The 12,552-nt window shown below is 42.9% G+C and overlaps 1 protein-coding gene across 2 annotated transcripts in view; it reads left to right on the top strand.

The window, feature by feature from the left end:
• Positions 1-3,656: 3,656 nt before the first annotated feature.
• samd4a (sterile alpha motif domain containing 4A) overlaps positions 3,657-12,552 on the top strand; it is a 77,621-nt gene continuing 68,725 nt past the window's right edge. For both annotated transcript variants that reach the window (XM_079497681.1, XM_079497680.1), the window contains exons 1-3: positions 3,657-3,742; positions 6,122-6,264; positions 7,501-8,347. In XM_079497681.1, coding sequence (XP_079353807.1) covers positions 8,152-8,347 — 196 coding nt within the window. In that variant the 5' untranslated portion in view covers positions 3,657-3,742; positions 6,122-6,264; positions 7,501-8,151. The remainder of the gene's footprint in view (positions 3,743-6,121; positions 6,265-7,500; positions 8,348-12,552) is intronic.

The following is a 12,552-nucleotide window of genomic DNA, read 5'->3' as shown; positions in this document are numbered from 1 at the left end:
TCTCAACCAACTAAAATGGCGGACGTTACTGAATTTATAACAAACATATAATAGGTTTGACTGCAGTAGTATGCTTATGCCAATGGTTTGTGTAATCAGATGATTCTAGTACTGTATTCCTGCACTGTCAGTCAGCATTAGGTATCTATTAATGTGTGTCAGTGTTGATTCCGTTGACGAAAACTATGACGAAAAATGTTCGTCGACAGCCTTTTTTCACTGACGCAAACTAAATAAAATCGAAATAAAAACGAAGCTATGATGGCTATGAGGGACTAGTGGAGAAGAGATCCAGTAAGAGACTAAGACAAATTGTTTTATGCTTTGTTGCGTGCAGTCAGGTGTCATGTTCTGAAACTAGCTGATCTACAAGCTTACAACACATCGCACTGCGACTAGCAGATGGCATTTTATTCAAAAGTCTATGACTAAAACTAAAATTGTTGCTGTCAAAATCAACGCTGGTCACAGTGGTCAGTGTCCTCCTTGCTGTACGCTGCCCTTTAGGCAGCGCTGCTGTACGTCCCTAGCTCACACATGATTATGTGTCCTGGAAAATTCTTGAAGCTCTGTCCTCCACTTAACCCATTATTATGTCTTCTAAATCCTAACAGTTTTCCAAAAAACTTAATTTCTATGTCAGTGGTGCTCAAACATGCTCATGTCAAGGACCCCCAAGATTATGTATGTATTTGGCCACCGACCTCCATCTCAAAATATTTTGTTCCAGGGACCCCCCAGAAGCAAAGATTTTAGTTAAAAATGTTTGCTTATATTATTCAAAGATTTGTAAAAAATGTCATGATTTTTCCAAAATAGCAGATCGGCCCATATGAGGCACTATGAGGCCCAACTCAGGCACTATGGGTCTGAGTTGAAAAAACTGTACCTGGAACGATTCGTTCTGTCTACACCTGGGTCTCTTTGCCAAAAATAGCCGATCAATATCAGTAATCAGAACCAAAGACAGGTGTTTTCAATTAATCGAAAATGGACTTTGAAGTTGCGATGGGTTTGTATAGGAAGGGGGTATCAAATATCGAAATACTGAATCATGGAACATAAAAACTGTCTGGGGTGCACACAAAAGCCTGAGTAGACGATAAGATTACCTCAAACCCCCAAAAGTGAAATAACCCTTTAACCCTATGTATGCTTGCCTATTTTCAAATAGCCGATCTACAAGCTAAGAAGCTCACAGCGTGCCACGATGCACCGCCTTGTGAGCTTGCAGAACAGCATTGAAATTGTTTGACACATTTTATTTTTAACAACACAACTCATAAATGTCCCTGGCACAAGATATTTTCAGATGGGGGTCCACATACATCCTAGACATGAAAACATAATGGGAACCACTGCTGGAATCACGGCTGTAAACATTTCCATTGTCAGTGGAGGAACTCCATTCACTGTACTGTAGTCGTGAACAATGTGGAAAAGGTTTTGTGTATGTGGTGATTTGTAGCTCTATCCATATTTTTGAGCATTCTTTTGACATTGACATTTTAATTAAATATTACTCCCAGACTTAGTGTTAACCTATGTAGTCTGTACACAGTAGTCAAAGTCAAAGAGGGTACAGAGTATGGAACGGTTCGATATGGACCTTTATGGGGACCATGTGGGTCCATTTCAGAATCACAATAATATTTGTTGTCACGTCATAGGTAGGTCGTCTTTTTGTGTGTGCGCTCCATCATATGTACACATATCAACACTGAGGATTGTACTGTGTACTGTACATTTATCACTAGGGTTCTGTCAATGTACAGTATGTATTATTTGTGTGTGTGTGTGTGTGTGTGTGTGCGCGTGCGTTGCGGATGGGAAGATGAGCGTTATAGCTGACTAGACAGGTCTTCTCTTATTATCTGTGGCCTTGTTGAGAGGGGTGTCCAGTACTGTTGGCCCCTTCACCACTATTGTATTGTGTTCATTTCAAATACTTTTTATCAAAGGACAACAAATAAATCTATACACGTGACAACTATTCTTGTGACTGTTTTCTTCCCAAGTAGTGCTTTTAAGTGCCCAGAAACAATTGCCAAATTCTACAGAACAGAGGTCTAAAATGAAGGAATTCTTTGGAGTTCTACGTACATTGTGTTCACCATTCTGAGGGTTACAGAATGGTGGGGTGCAGTCAGCAGGGCCAGCCAGGGGGAATGACTCAGCTGAAAACCTTACATGTGGAGCATGATCACATTCCACCACACGTCACCACAATGAATACCGTATAAACGGTCACAAAGGCGTCTTCATCAGGGCATCATACCTGCCCTGATGAAGACTCCTTTGAGTCGAAGCATGTTGGCTTTTTTAACTTTTCTAATAAAGTACCTTGATTTTATATCCACCCTCTCCTCATTTTTATACCTTTTTGAGTGCTCGGATCGCCGCCTTTTCTTCAGTATTCCAGTCCCACTGAGCACCAGTCTACTTTTAAACTTTTTTTCCACCTCCATCGAGCACCTGGTTGATTCTCTTTGTCACTCTGAAATTGAATGTTGTTGAAGGTTATGTTATTTTGTCATCTGACACCCAAACCATACAGTGTTTATTGAATTATTGTCTCCACCAGGCCGAAGGCATGGGGAGAGTATGTTTTGCATTCCGTCCGTGTGTGTGTGTGTCCGTCTGTGTACAGCTAATCTCCGGCACTGTTAACCCGGTCGATGCCAAATTTTGCACACACACTCCCTGGATGCCAACGATGAACCTCTGCCCCAAATTTTCCAGAACGGCCTGTTATAGCGCCACCAGGAGGCCGACTTTTGAAAAACACATTTGTTGATATTACTCCTCCAGATTCTATAGTCATGTGTTCAAGCCGGATCTGTCCGATATTTCATATTCCATCCTAATTGGCTTTCAAAGTGTGCAGGATTGGCCCGTTTTGAACAAAAAGCCTCAAATCATGAACGCAGTGTGCAATTTACGTGAAATCTTTCACAGACTTTCCTACTAGGCTGAGGAATATATTCCACCCTTTTCACATTGGCCTGCTGTAGCGCCACCAACAGGTGGATTTTTGCAAAACACATTTTTGTAACAAAATGCCTCAAATCATCCAATTGTCATCCAAGGCGTAAGAAGAAATGGCACCCTTTTCACATTGGCCTATTATAGCGCCACCAGGAGACCACAACCTGACCTGGTGGAGACCTGTGCCCCGAGGGGCACTTTATCTAGTCTTATATCTACAATGGTATATCTGTCGCCACAGTGAGGCAGGGAAATGGCAACCGGAATAGCTCATTCCCAACGGGTCTCCGCCCTACTCCCTCTCTTTATACAGGACAGTTGGCCACTCATCTACATTACATTGTTAGGCAAGAAACAGTGACATAATTACAAATGGGGCGTCAATGTTCTCCAGGGGGGGAGGGCGGTACTGCGAGGGGGTACTTTATTTGAATGAAAACTGTGGATATTTTGATATAGGGCCTATGTTTTGTGTGGTGCTAAAGCTGCAGTCGAAATCCAGCTTTTGGCTACCTGGGTCGGGTCGCCTGGAGGAGGGTGAAGACTCAAAACACCAGTGACTCCAGAAAACACTAATGATTGATGGGTCCAAGTCTGTGCATCAGTTTTGTTAACGAGCTGAGGGCACTGAAGGCAGGAGGCCCCTTAGCCCTGGTCCAGTGTGTCGAGACATGCTGATGCACTGGACCAGGCCTAGAGGCCCCTTCGCCTTTGTTGTCGAGGTGGGAGAAGCCACAGCGGATCTGTTGGGATGGTAAGTAAATTGCAATGGAAGATGAGCAGATACCGGTACATACACTGAGGACTCAAAGCAGGGGAGGATATATGGCCCATGGGCTGTAATTTGGGGGGGCGGTAGGCCAATCACTCAGCAGGCAGGACTGCATGTGTAAACTAGCTCCCACACACTGCACTAAAGTGTTTTACCAGTTCTGCAGTCAGAACTGTAATAGTAGAAACTAGAAAGAGTATGTTCCCCATTCCCCACCCTGTAGTCGACAAGACAGACCGGACTGTACACGGTCGCCCTCTGTAGGATAGAATGCACTCTGTAGCTGAGTAAACACACCGTGAAGAACTTCAGGGAGAGGAGAGGAGGGCGTCACACACTGGCTTCATTGATAGAAAGTAGAAACTATGAAACACGTTACATTTTCCCGTTACTGGCCATATAGATCGAGTATCTTTTCCCACCTTAATATACTATTACTACTTATTTTGAATGACACACACACACACACACACACACACCTGAAGCAAATGCCTACCCCCACAAGGCTACATTTGAGCTGTATCCTTGTTTTGATTTCGAGTTGTTTGCTATGGAGACCTATAAAAAGGGAGGGAGAGAAATAGAGAAAAAACTTTCCTCTGTAATCCCTCTCTGGGTCGTCTCTTGTTTCTGGTTAGGCTGCTGAGCTGCTCTAGCTGCTGTAGGCTCTGCGCTGTGTCCCTAAATTCTCCATTCTCTATTTTTGTGCTTCCTTGCGCTGCCAAGCCCCTGACGTAATGCTCCACGTTAATTATTAGCATGTGGAGAGAGCAACGGGTATAGTCTAGATCCCATAGATTGGAGGTACGAATCTGTCGCGTCGTGATTGGCTCGTGCATTGTCAAGCCAACCGTTGGTTTCTCATGCCAATAATGAAAGCTCATTTGAATTGAATTGAAAATGTTCTGACTGTAGGCTATATATAATATAATAATAAGGCTTTTTAAAACAAAAAACAGCAAATTTGTTAATATGAAAATGTGCAAAAAAAGATATTTTGATAGCATATTTTGTCTAAGTTTATTTTTATCATTTCTTTGAAAGTCCAAATAATACTGAATATTATTATTAATACTATTATTAAGATTTTTTGGGGGCTTTTTTGCCTTTATTGATAGATTTACAGTAGGTTTTGACAGGAAATGGGGAGAGAGATGAGGGGAAGATAGGTCTCGAACCCATGACGCTGTCAGGCACCACCAGCAGGGCCAAATTAGACATGATTGGGGCGGCTGGGCAGGGGCCCTTGGCTCTCAGGGGCCCTTCGGGGAAACTGGACCGCACAGACACGTCAGACAGTAGGCTACTGGGTTTGAGACCCTGACAACGGCTCCTGGGTCCCATCATTGTGATTGTGTTCAATTTAGGTCAAAAGAAAAAAACAGAAAATGTCACACATACGCACTATGAGGGGCCCAGGGGCCCTCGTGGGGGTTAATCCATCCCTTACCACCAGCCTATGTGCCCGGACCGCTAGGCTGGTCCTGGACCAAATATAAATGTTTTGATTGATTGATTGATTGATTGATTGATTGATTGATTGATTGAATAGGCCTACTTTATTAACTGTTTGCAGAAAAAAGCATAGAAAAGTACAGAGGATTTAGCCTAATTATAACCCAAGATTGCACAATGGTTTCCATTGGGGTCCTTCATATTCAATTCATATGAACATTTAATGACATACAGAAGTTACATTACTATGCAGAAACTTTATAAACGGTTTATATGGACTTTGACTTTTCACTGGCGCAAGTTTAGAGATCTATAAAAATAGTGGGGATTTATGAAATTATTAAGATCAATCCGAAAGAAATTACAGTAAGTATTAAGTAAATAAGTAGGGTAATTAAGTAAGTAAGTAATTGATTGATTGAAAATAGTATTAACAGTTAGCCTAGTAGAATCAGAATGTGTACAGTTCAATGAAAGTACAGGTCAATACAAAAACTGCTAAGAGGATAAAACCGGAAAATGCACTAGACTTGTTTAAACTTTTATTTTATTTATCTGAACATTTATAGAAGTACATTTGATACAAATATGAAATATACATTTCTATGCAAAAAATAATAATAGAATACAAGCATTATATTAACAAAACGTCTACACAGTGGCACAGTACACACACACACACACACACACACACACACACACACACACACACACACACTCACACTGGAAGTGGAAGTGGAAAAGGAAAAGCTCCACTCAAAGTGTTGTCTGGTCTTCTTGTCTCCCCGCGTCAGTTTTGGTTGCTCCGTCAACCAACTGGCAAATCACGGAGTTGTGACCGCTCCGGGCTATGGGATGTGGATTTCCACCAAAGCAATGCCTGTGCTCTCCTCTGGTGGTTATTAGACGGAGAGTGGAGGAAAAGTTAGTCAAGATGGCAAATCCCACAGAGTCGTGAGAGTGAAGGGGCACCGACCGCTGCCCCGTATGCTGCTTGAGACCAGCTAGCTCGAGAGACACCACCACGGATGCATTTGAGCCAAGAAGAAGTAAGTAGCTATAGCCTTGACTTTGTACTTTTGTTATTTCATATTCGCAAGTGAACTACTCAGCAAATCTTGGACAAGCCAAAGCTTCTCTTTTCGTCTCAAATGTTAAAATATGACCTTCCTTCCAGTCTCTATTTTATCATCAGAAATTAGACCTAGGCTGCCGCCTATCCCCGGATTCCGCAATTCACATGTAAAAGCTATTTTGAGCGCCCTAACGTAAGGGAGGGGGAGCATATTGAGTTTGAATTATTATAATTATATGGTGGTGTATATTACTATGGCATAACGGGTTGGCTTGTAATATTCTAGATGGGGGTGAGATACGATGGTGTTTGTGTGCCTTCCTTTCACTGCATGTGAGCACATTGATTATTGTCTCTCTGCTGATGAAGGCAAGTGACAGTTTTAGACAGCGGTTTATGCTGACTCTGACTGACGGTCTTGAAGGTAACATTTCGACAGGCGAGATTCGTGGGCTGTCCCTTTTTGTATTTATAATTCGCTTAAATCCACTAGTAGAATGTCCGGTGTTTACGAAATATGACTTTTATATGACGAAGCCGTTTTATAAATAATAATAATATTTAAATGAAGTTTAGTGCTATCCCTATACTCCAAAACGTCGCCATCTGCAGCGACCCGGCGTCGTTCCTTTGGAAAATCCTGAGTGAGATGTGTTATGTGTAGAATGTACAGTACAGTACAAGTACATACACAGTATTTTTAGGAATGGGGTGGATACGAAACGGATTATTTTTAATTTGGTCTCGGCGGTGAACGCCACAGGCCCCATGCATATGCGACAGCGAGGAGGTGGCCTATAAATGCAAGTAGGACCGTTCTACTTTTTTGTGCTGGTTTGGGTGAATGCATTCTTTTAAAACGGCTCATTGCAGAAGTCAGTAGTCAGAAGTGTGCAGTCAGTGGTTGGTCTCTCCCTCTCTCTCTCTCTCTCTCTCTCTGTGTGTGTGTGTGTGTGTGTGTGTGTGTGTTTTAAGCAACAGCTCTAGGGACAGTGTCACATTTATTTCCATTGTTCGCAGACAGTCAAAGTATACTCTTAAAGCAGAGACATAATGGTGTGTGTGTGTGTGTGTGTGTGTGTGTGTGTGTGTGTGTGTGTGTGTGTGTGTGTGTGTGTGTTGGGATGTGCACGTGTGTGGATGTAAGAGCCAGAGAAGGTAAACATTTAAAAAAAATTGTATACTTATTTTTTTTACCTCATTTTTGCAGGCCTAGGGGGGAATCCCTGAAGAAAAATGCCAATGTGGGTGAAACTGATGTGACAGGGCGTGTTGGAAGGAAGCTGACTCATCATAAATCAATCCTTCTGGTGCAACTAAGTACCTGAGAGCAGCTAATATCACCTAATGCCAAGCTAGATGAACACTTTCGAGCGCCCTGTTGGAGACTGTCAAGCAGTGGTTACTGTACTAGGCACATGAGAAGACTTCACTTCGCCTGTAGCTGTAAATACTCAAGATACTCAACGATACATACAGGTCAACAACAACAAAAAAGGGCAGAGGCTTGCAAATGCTGTTCTGCTGTCCCCACCATCACTACAGGAAAGAAAATGACACCCATCAGCTGAAACCTCTCGCAATCTTTACAACTTCTCATGAATAAACGGCTCATCAAACAATCGGCTAGTAAGACCACCTTCGCCCGGCCTCATCGACAGCATCCTCGACCGACCAGCCACCTTATACCACTGAACTACTGCAACTGAAGGGAGGTCACTTGCTCCATCACCACAGCACTAGTCCCACAGGTGGAAGGGACAACTATCTTCCACCTTTTAGGTCTTGGCGTAGTGGTGATCAGCAGGAGGGCGTCCACACGCTCACAGTTGCTCCCTGCCTGTGCCGGTGCCCGCAGACCATGATGTTTCGTGACCAGGTGGGCGTGTTGGCCAGCTGGTTTAAGGGATGGAATGAGTGTGAGCAGACCGTGGCTCTGCTGTCCCTGTTGAAGCGAGTCAGTCGGACCCAGGCTCGCTTTCTGCAGCTGTGCCTGGAGCACTCCTTATCCGAGTGCACCGAGCTTCACGTGCTGGAGGGCGAGGCCAACAACCCAGGTAGGTCAGATGCTGTCAATGCCACTGTTCAGAGGGAGGTCCACAACACATTACTGCATGGGGTGCATGCACACACACAATAGATACGTTAAAACACACTTAACATACTTGGCTGCCACATGACATCACGTTAAAAGTGCTCTGAATCAAACATTAAAAAGTTGAGCGCCCCTCAAAAAAACTCATATTTCCTATTTGACAGACACCATCCACTAGATCTAATGTCATGGTTAACTTAGCAATGCCTCCAAAAAAACCTTTCCACTCCATATTGCTGACTTATTGATGATGCACACTGCATTTAGGGACATCATGCTGCTATTTTTAGCATTGCATCAGGATGTGATGTTTGTGGAAAACCACTCTTTGAACGCTGAGCACCCTTTTTTCATCCTTCACTCTTATCAGATCCTACCATTTCAATTAAAAGCTTTGATCAGTGGTGGATGAAACTGTGTCGGGCGAGAATTCAACACAGTCCACAACCCGGATGTGGAGAGTGTCAATACGTTGTGTTGTCTCAGCTGGCACTGTAGCGGGCTAGAGGGGTCAGTCCATCAGGCAGCCAGAGTGAGTGTCTGGCTGTTGCTCTGTATGTACCAATCTCCAGGCTGGTAACACTTCGAGGCACCAAGTGGGGTCTGACCAGGGTTGTTGCATCAGACTGCAGCGTGGCCATGGAAACGGGAAACCGTGGCAACTGACCTGGCTCATGAAAAATAGAAACACTTCTGCCGACACCACTGGTGGCGTGCGCATGCAGGGCATTACTTCTCTGTCTGTGAGCAGCACCCATGGTAACACATCTGTCCACTCCTGCAGAGCTTTCAAAGGAATTGGAATGATTAGTGATGAGGACACAGACACCCTCTGCTGCAGTATCTGTTGCACGCACGCACACACGCACGCACGCACGCACGCACGCACGCACGCACACACGCACACACGCACACACGCACACACGCACACACACACACACACACACACACACACACACACACACACACACACACACACACACACTGCATGGGATTCCCACCAGGGTTACAATCGGCTTCATCTTGTTATGTTTATTGTTTAGTATAAAGGTTAAGGCACATGAAGTTCCTTAACCACTTAAACTATGCATACTTTGTTGACCAGGGCCTATCATTTTCTCTATCTGTGCCAAATATGTCTTAGCCGAACATAGATGATCTACATTAAGTAGATGTTCTATTCTTGCCAAGTGTTCGCCTAGACATGCGGCGCCCAATAGGGACGCTTGGGTTCAGGTGGTTAAGTGTCAGTGTCCTACCCAGACTACTGTCAGTGAAGCTGATTATCTACTGACAGGGATCAGAGCAGAGTTAAGGCTCATTCATAGTCTGGATTTTCGGTGGTGAGGTGACCACCGAACTACAACATGACGTCACGAGCCGCGGTGAAGAGCAAACCACCGCCACCGCTCCAGCCCTTCTCTCTGTTTTTACTCACCACCGCTCAACGTTATTTCAGCTCCGGTGGTCAGCTCACCACCGGAGCGGTGGTCACCTCACCACCGAAAATCCAGACTATGAATGAGCCTTCAGTAGTAAGGGGCTGCAAAATGTAGAGGAGCTGCTGCAACGAGGCCCTTTACAGCTTACCAACAAGTCTACAGGAAATATGCTCCACCTGCCAACATCTTTTTACATTGTGTGTGATTGGTGAACTGGACACTGGTTGCGTTTCTGTGATGAGTTTGCCGTCATTCCAGAGGAGATAACGCAGTCAAATTGTCTGAATGTTTTTTCAGAAAGAATTTGCTTTATGCCCTTATTGCCCTATGACGTAGAGGTGATAACTGGAGGAAATAGCCTGTGTATCTAAGGCAAGCTTTACATGTGAAAAGCTTTTGGCATCTAAATCTGAATAATATATGAGTTATATTACTGCATTTCTCATGAACGTTGTTCAGTAAAATATGTGTAATAATACTTTGTATCTTTATGTTTTTATTCTGTATGTTATATGTTTAACCTGGGTAAAGGGAAATTGGGAATGGGTAATTGAAATTTGCTGAGCTTGAATACATGTATTTATTTATTTGCGTTGATTTGTAGGCCTGAGATATTTCATAGCATGAATTCATGATACTTTGTGGCACTGCCCAGTGCAATATCTTTCCTTCTGCCAAACAAGGAAGCCTCACTGAGCAGTGGACATTGTTTTAGTCAAGCAGCCGAGGTGGACATGTCAAACTAGGGGGTTTTCATGATTCTGAATCCATTCCAAGCATTAGTTTTACACAAAATACACTAAAAACAGCCATAGCCACTTGCTAAAAATGTGCTGACCTCATCACATTTGTGCTGACCTCATCACATTTGTCATGATTGCAATGGCCGTCTTTTTGTGTGTGTGTGCAAAACGAATGCTTTCAATGGATTCAGAATCATGAAAACCCCCTAGTTTGACAAGTCACATGCTACTTAAAGCAAAAGGAAAGTTTGACATTTTTACCTCCCATAGGATTTTTTTTTTTAAATAACATTTTTTATTGAATTTTTATGTTTTCACATAAAGATGAATCATAAATGAACTCCCATAGGATGTTAATGGTAGGGTCACAAGAAACCCCTATAAAATAAATTGCCCAATAGTGACAGCCAGTCAGCAAGTGGATTCATGAATGTATGTATATAGACAATATTTTAGGCCAATAAAAAATACTATATACCAAATTTCCCACTTTAAACAAAAGAAGCCAGTCGGCTGCCGGACTACAAGTTAGTAGTTTATTTATGTGATGCCACAAATTGAATTATGTACAACACTATGGTACAAATCTCAATGAAACACTCCGTACCTCATGATTTCCCACACATTGTAAAACAGTGTAGTGCCAATTGATATGGTGGCATTTCTTTATCATTAGTCAACTCAATAGTCTCATTCATTAGTTTTTCTCCCACGTGGATAGCTTTCTCCCCTCTGTATTTAGATTTCACAGTTCAGGAAGCTGGCAGTCTGACAGTGACGGAGAGGCACAGGACAGAAGGTCCTGATGGGATTCGATCCTAGGTCACTTTGGGGTATGTGTGTGTCTGGAGGTAGAGCTCCTAACCACTCAACCAATAGCAGACATATAGTAGGCCTACTGGCCTAGTTTATTTTATTTAAAAAAGGAGTTGACCAGCCCTTGTACTCTAGTTTTGAGGGAGAGGCAGGTGTATAGAGTAAAGTCAATCTGTGGTTATAATTGTTTTGTAAAATAATAATAATAATAATCTATTGTCTTGGTTATTTGTTTTGGCATTTGTGATTTAGGCTTGATCCATCCGTGTTGCCCATTGATTGCACAGTGAGAGTGAGTTTGCCTTCATTATCATAGGTGACATTAAATCCATAAAGCCTGAAAGGATTGTGCAGATCAAGATCAATGCATCATATTGTGTGATTTAACGGACATGACCATGACATATACAACTTTTATGCTGCATATACTGTTATTATACTGTTATTTCATCTAGATTAGTTTGTTCACACACTCACTAGTTGCCAAACTTGCCAGCATCAGTAACTTGAGAGAAATGAAACTCTTTTAAGAGTGCATATGACCACAAAAGACATGCACTCACAGATTTACACTGTTTCCTCTCCCGTTTGGAAAACCTTGTCAACTGCAGTTTTTTATTTTGAGCTCTTCACTAAGTCCCTCCCCAACCCGTCCTTGTCCAATAGGCACGTTAGCAGCGAGGAGAGAGGGCAAGCTGTCCTTCTCCCCCATAGAGATGCATGTTAAATGATGGGATTTCTCTGTATAAATAATCAATCATTTCAGTAGCAAAGGCTTCAAAATGTCTTCTATATCTAGTCAACCTTGCAGTAGGCTATGCAATGGACAAATGTGCATGACATTATTTCACTATTTAACTTTCATTATTTAACAACTACCCGACAGGAGTTTTCATGTTGCACGGTAAGACTATGTATGGTGATTAGAATGATTGCCATCGCCTGGGTGGGTCAGGCGTGTAACTTTCCCGATGTTAAGCCATGTATATGTTCAACAACACAACCATCCAAAATAACATTGACAGCTATGAGGTTGTGAAAGCTTGTACTGCATAGCAACAGTTGCTAAACTATTTGGATTGGCATTGGACAATCGCCTTTTTGGGTGGGATTTAGCGAAGGGCTAATTGGCTATGATGGAATGCGTCACGGTGCAATTCATTTTG

The sequence above is a fragment of the Electrona antarctica genome (assembly GCF_951216825.1).
Source record: "Electrona antarctica genome assembly, chromosome: 3".
Lineage (NCBI taxonomy): Eukaryota > Metazoa > Chordata > Actinopteri > Myctophiformes > Myctophidae > Electrona > Electrona antarctica.
This window is presented reverse-complemented; position numbering and strand designations above follow the sequence as displayed.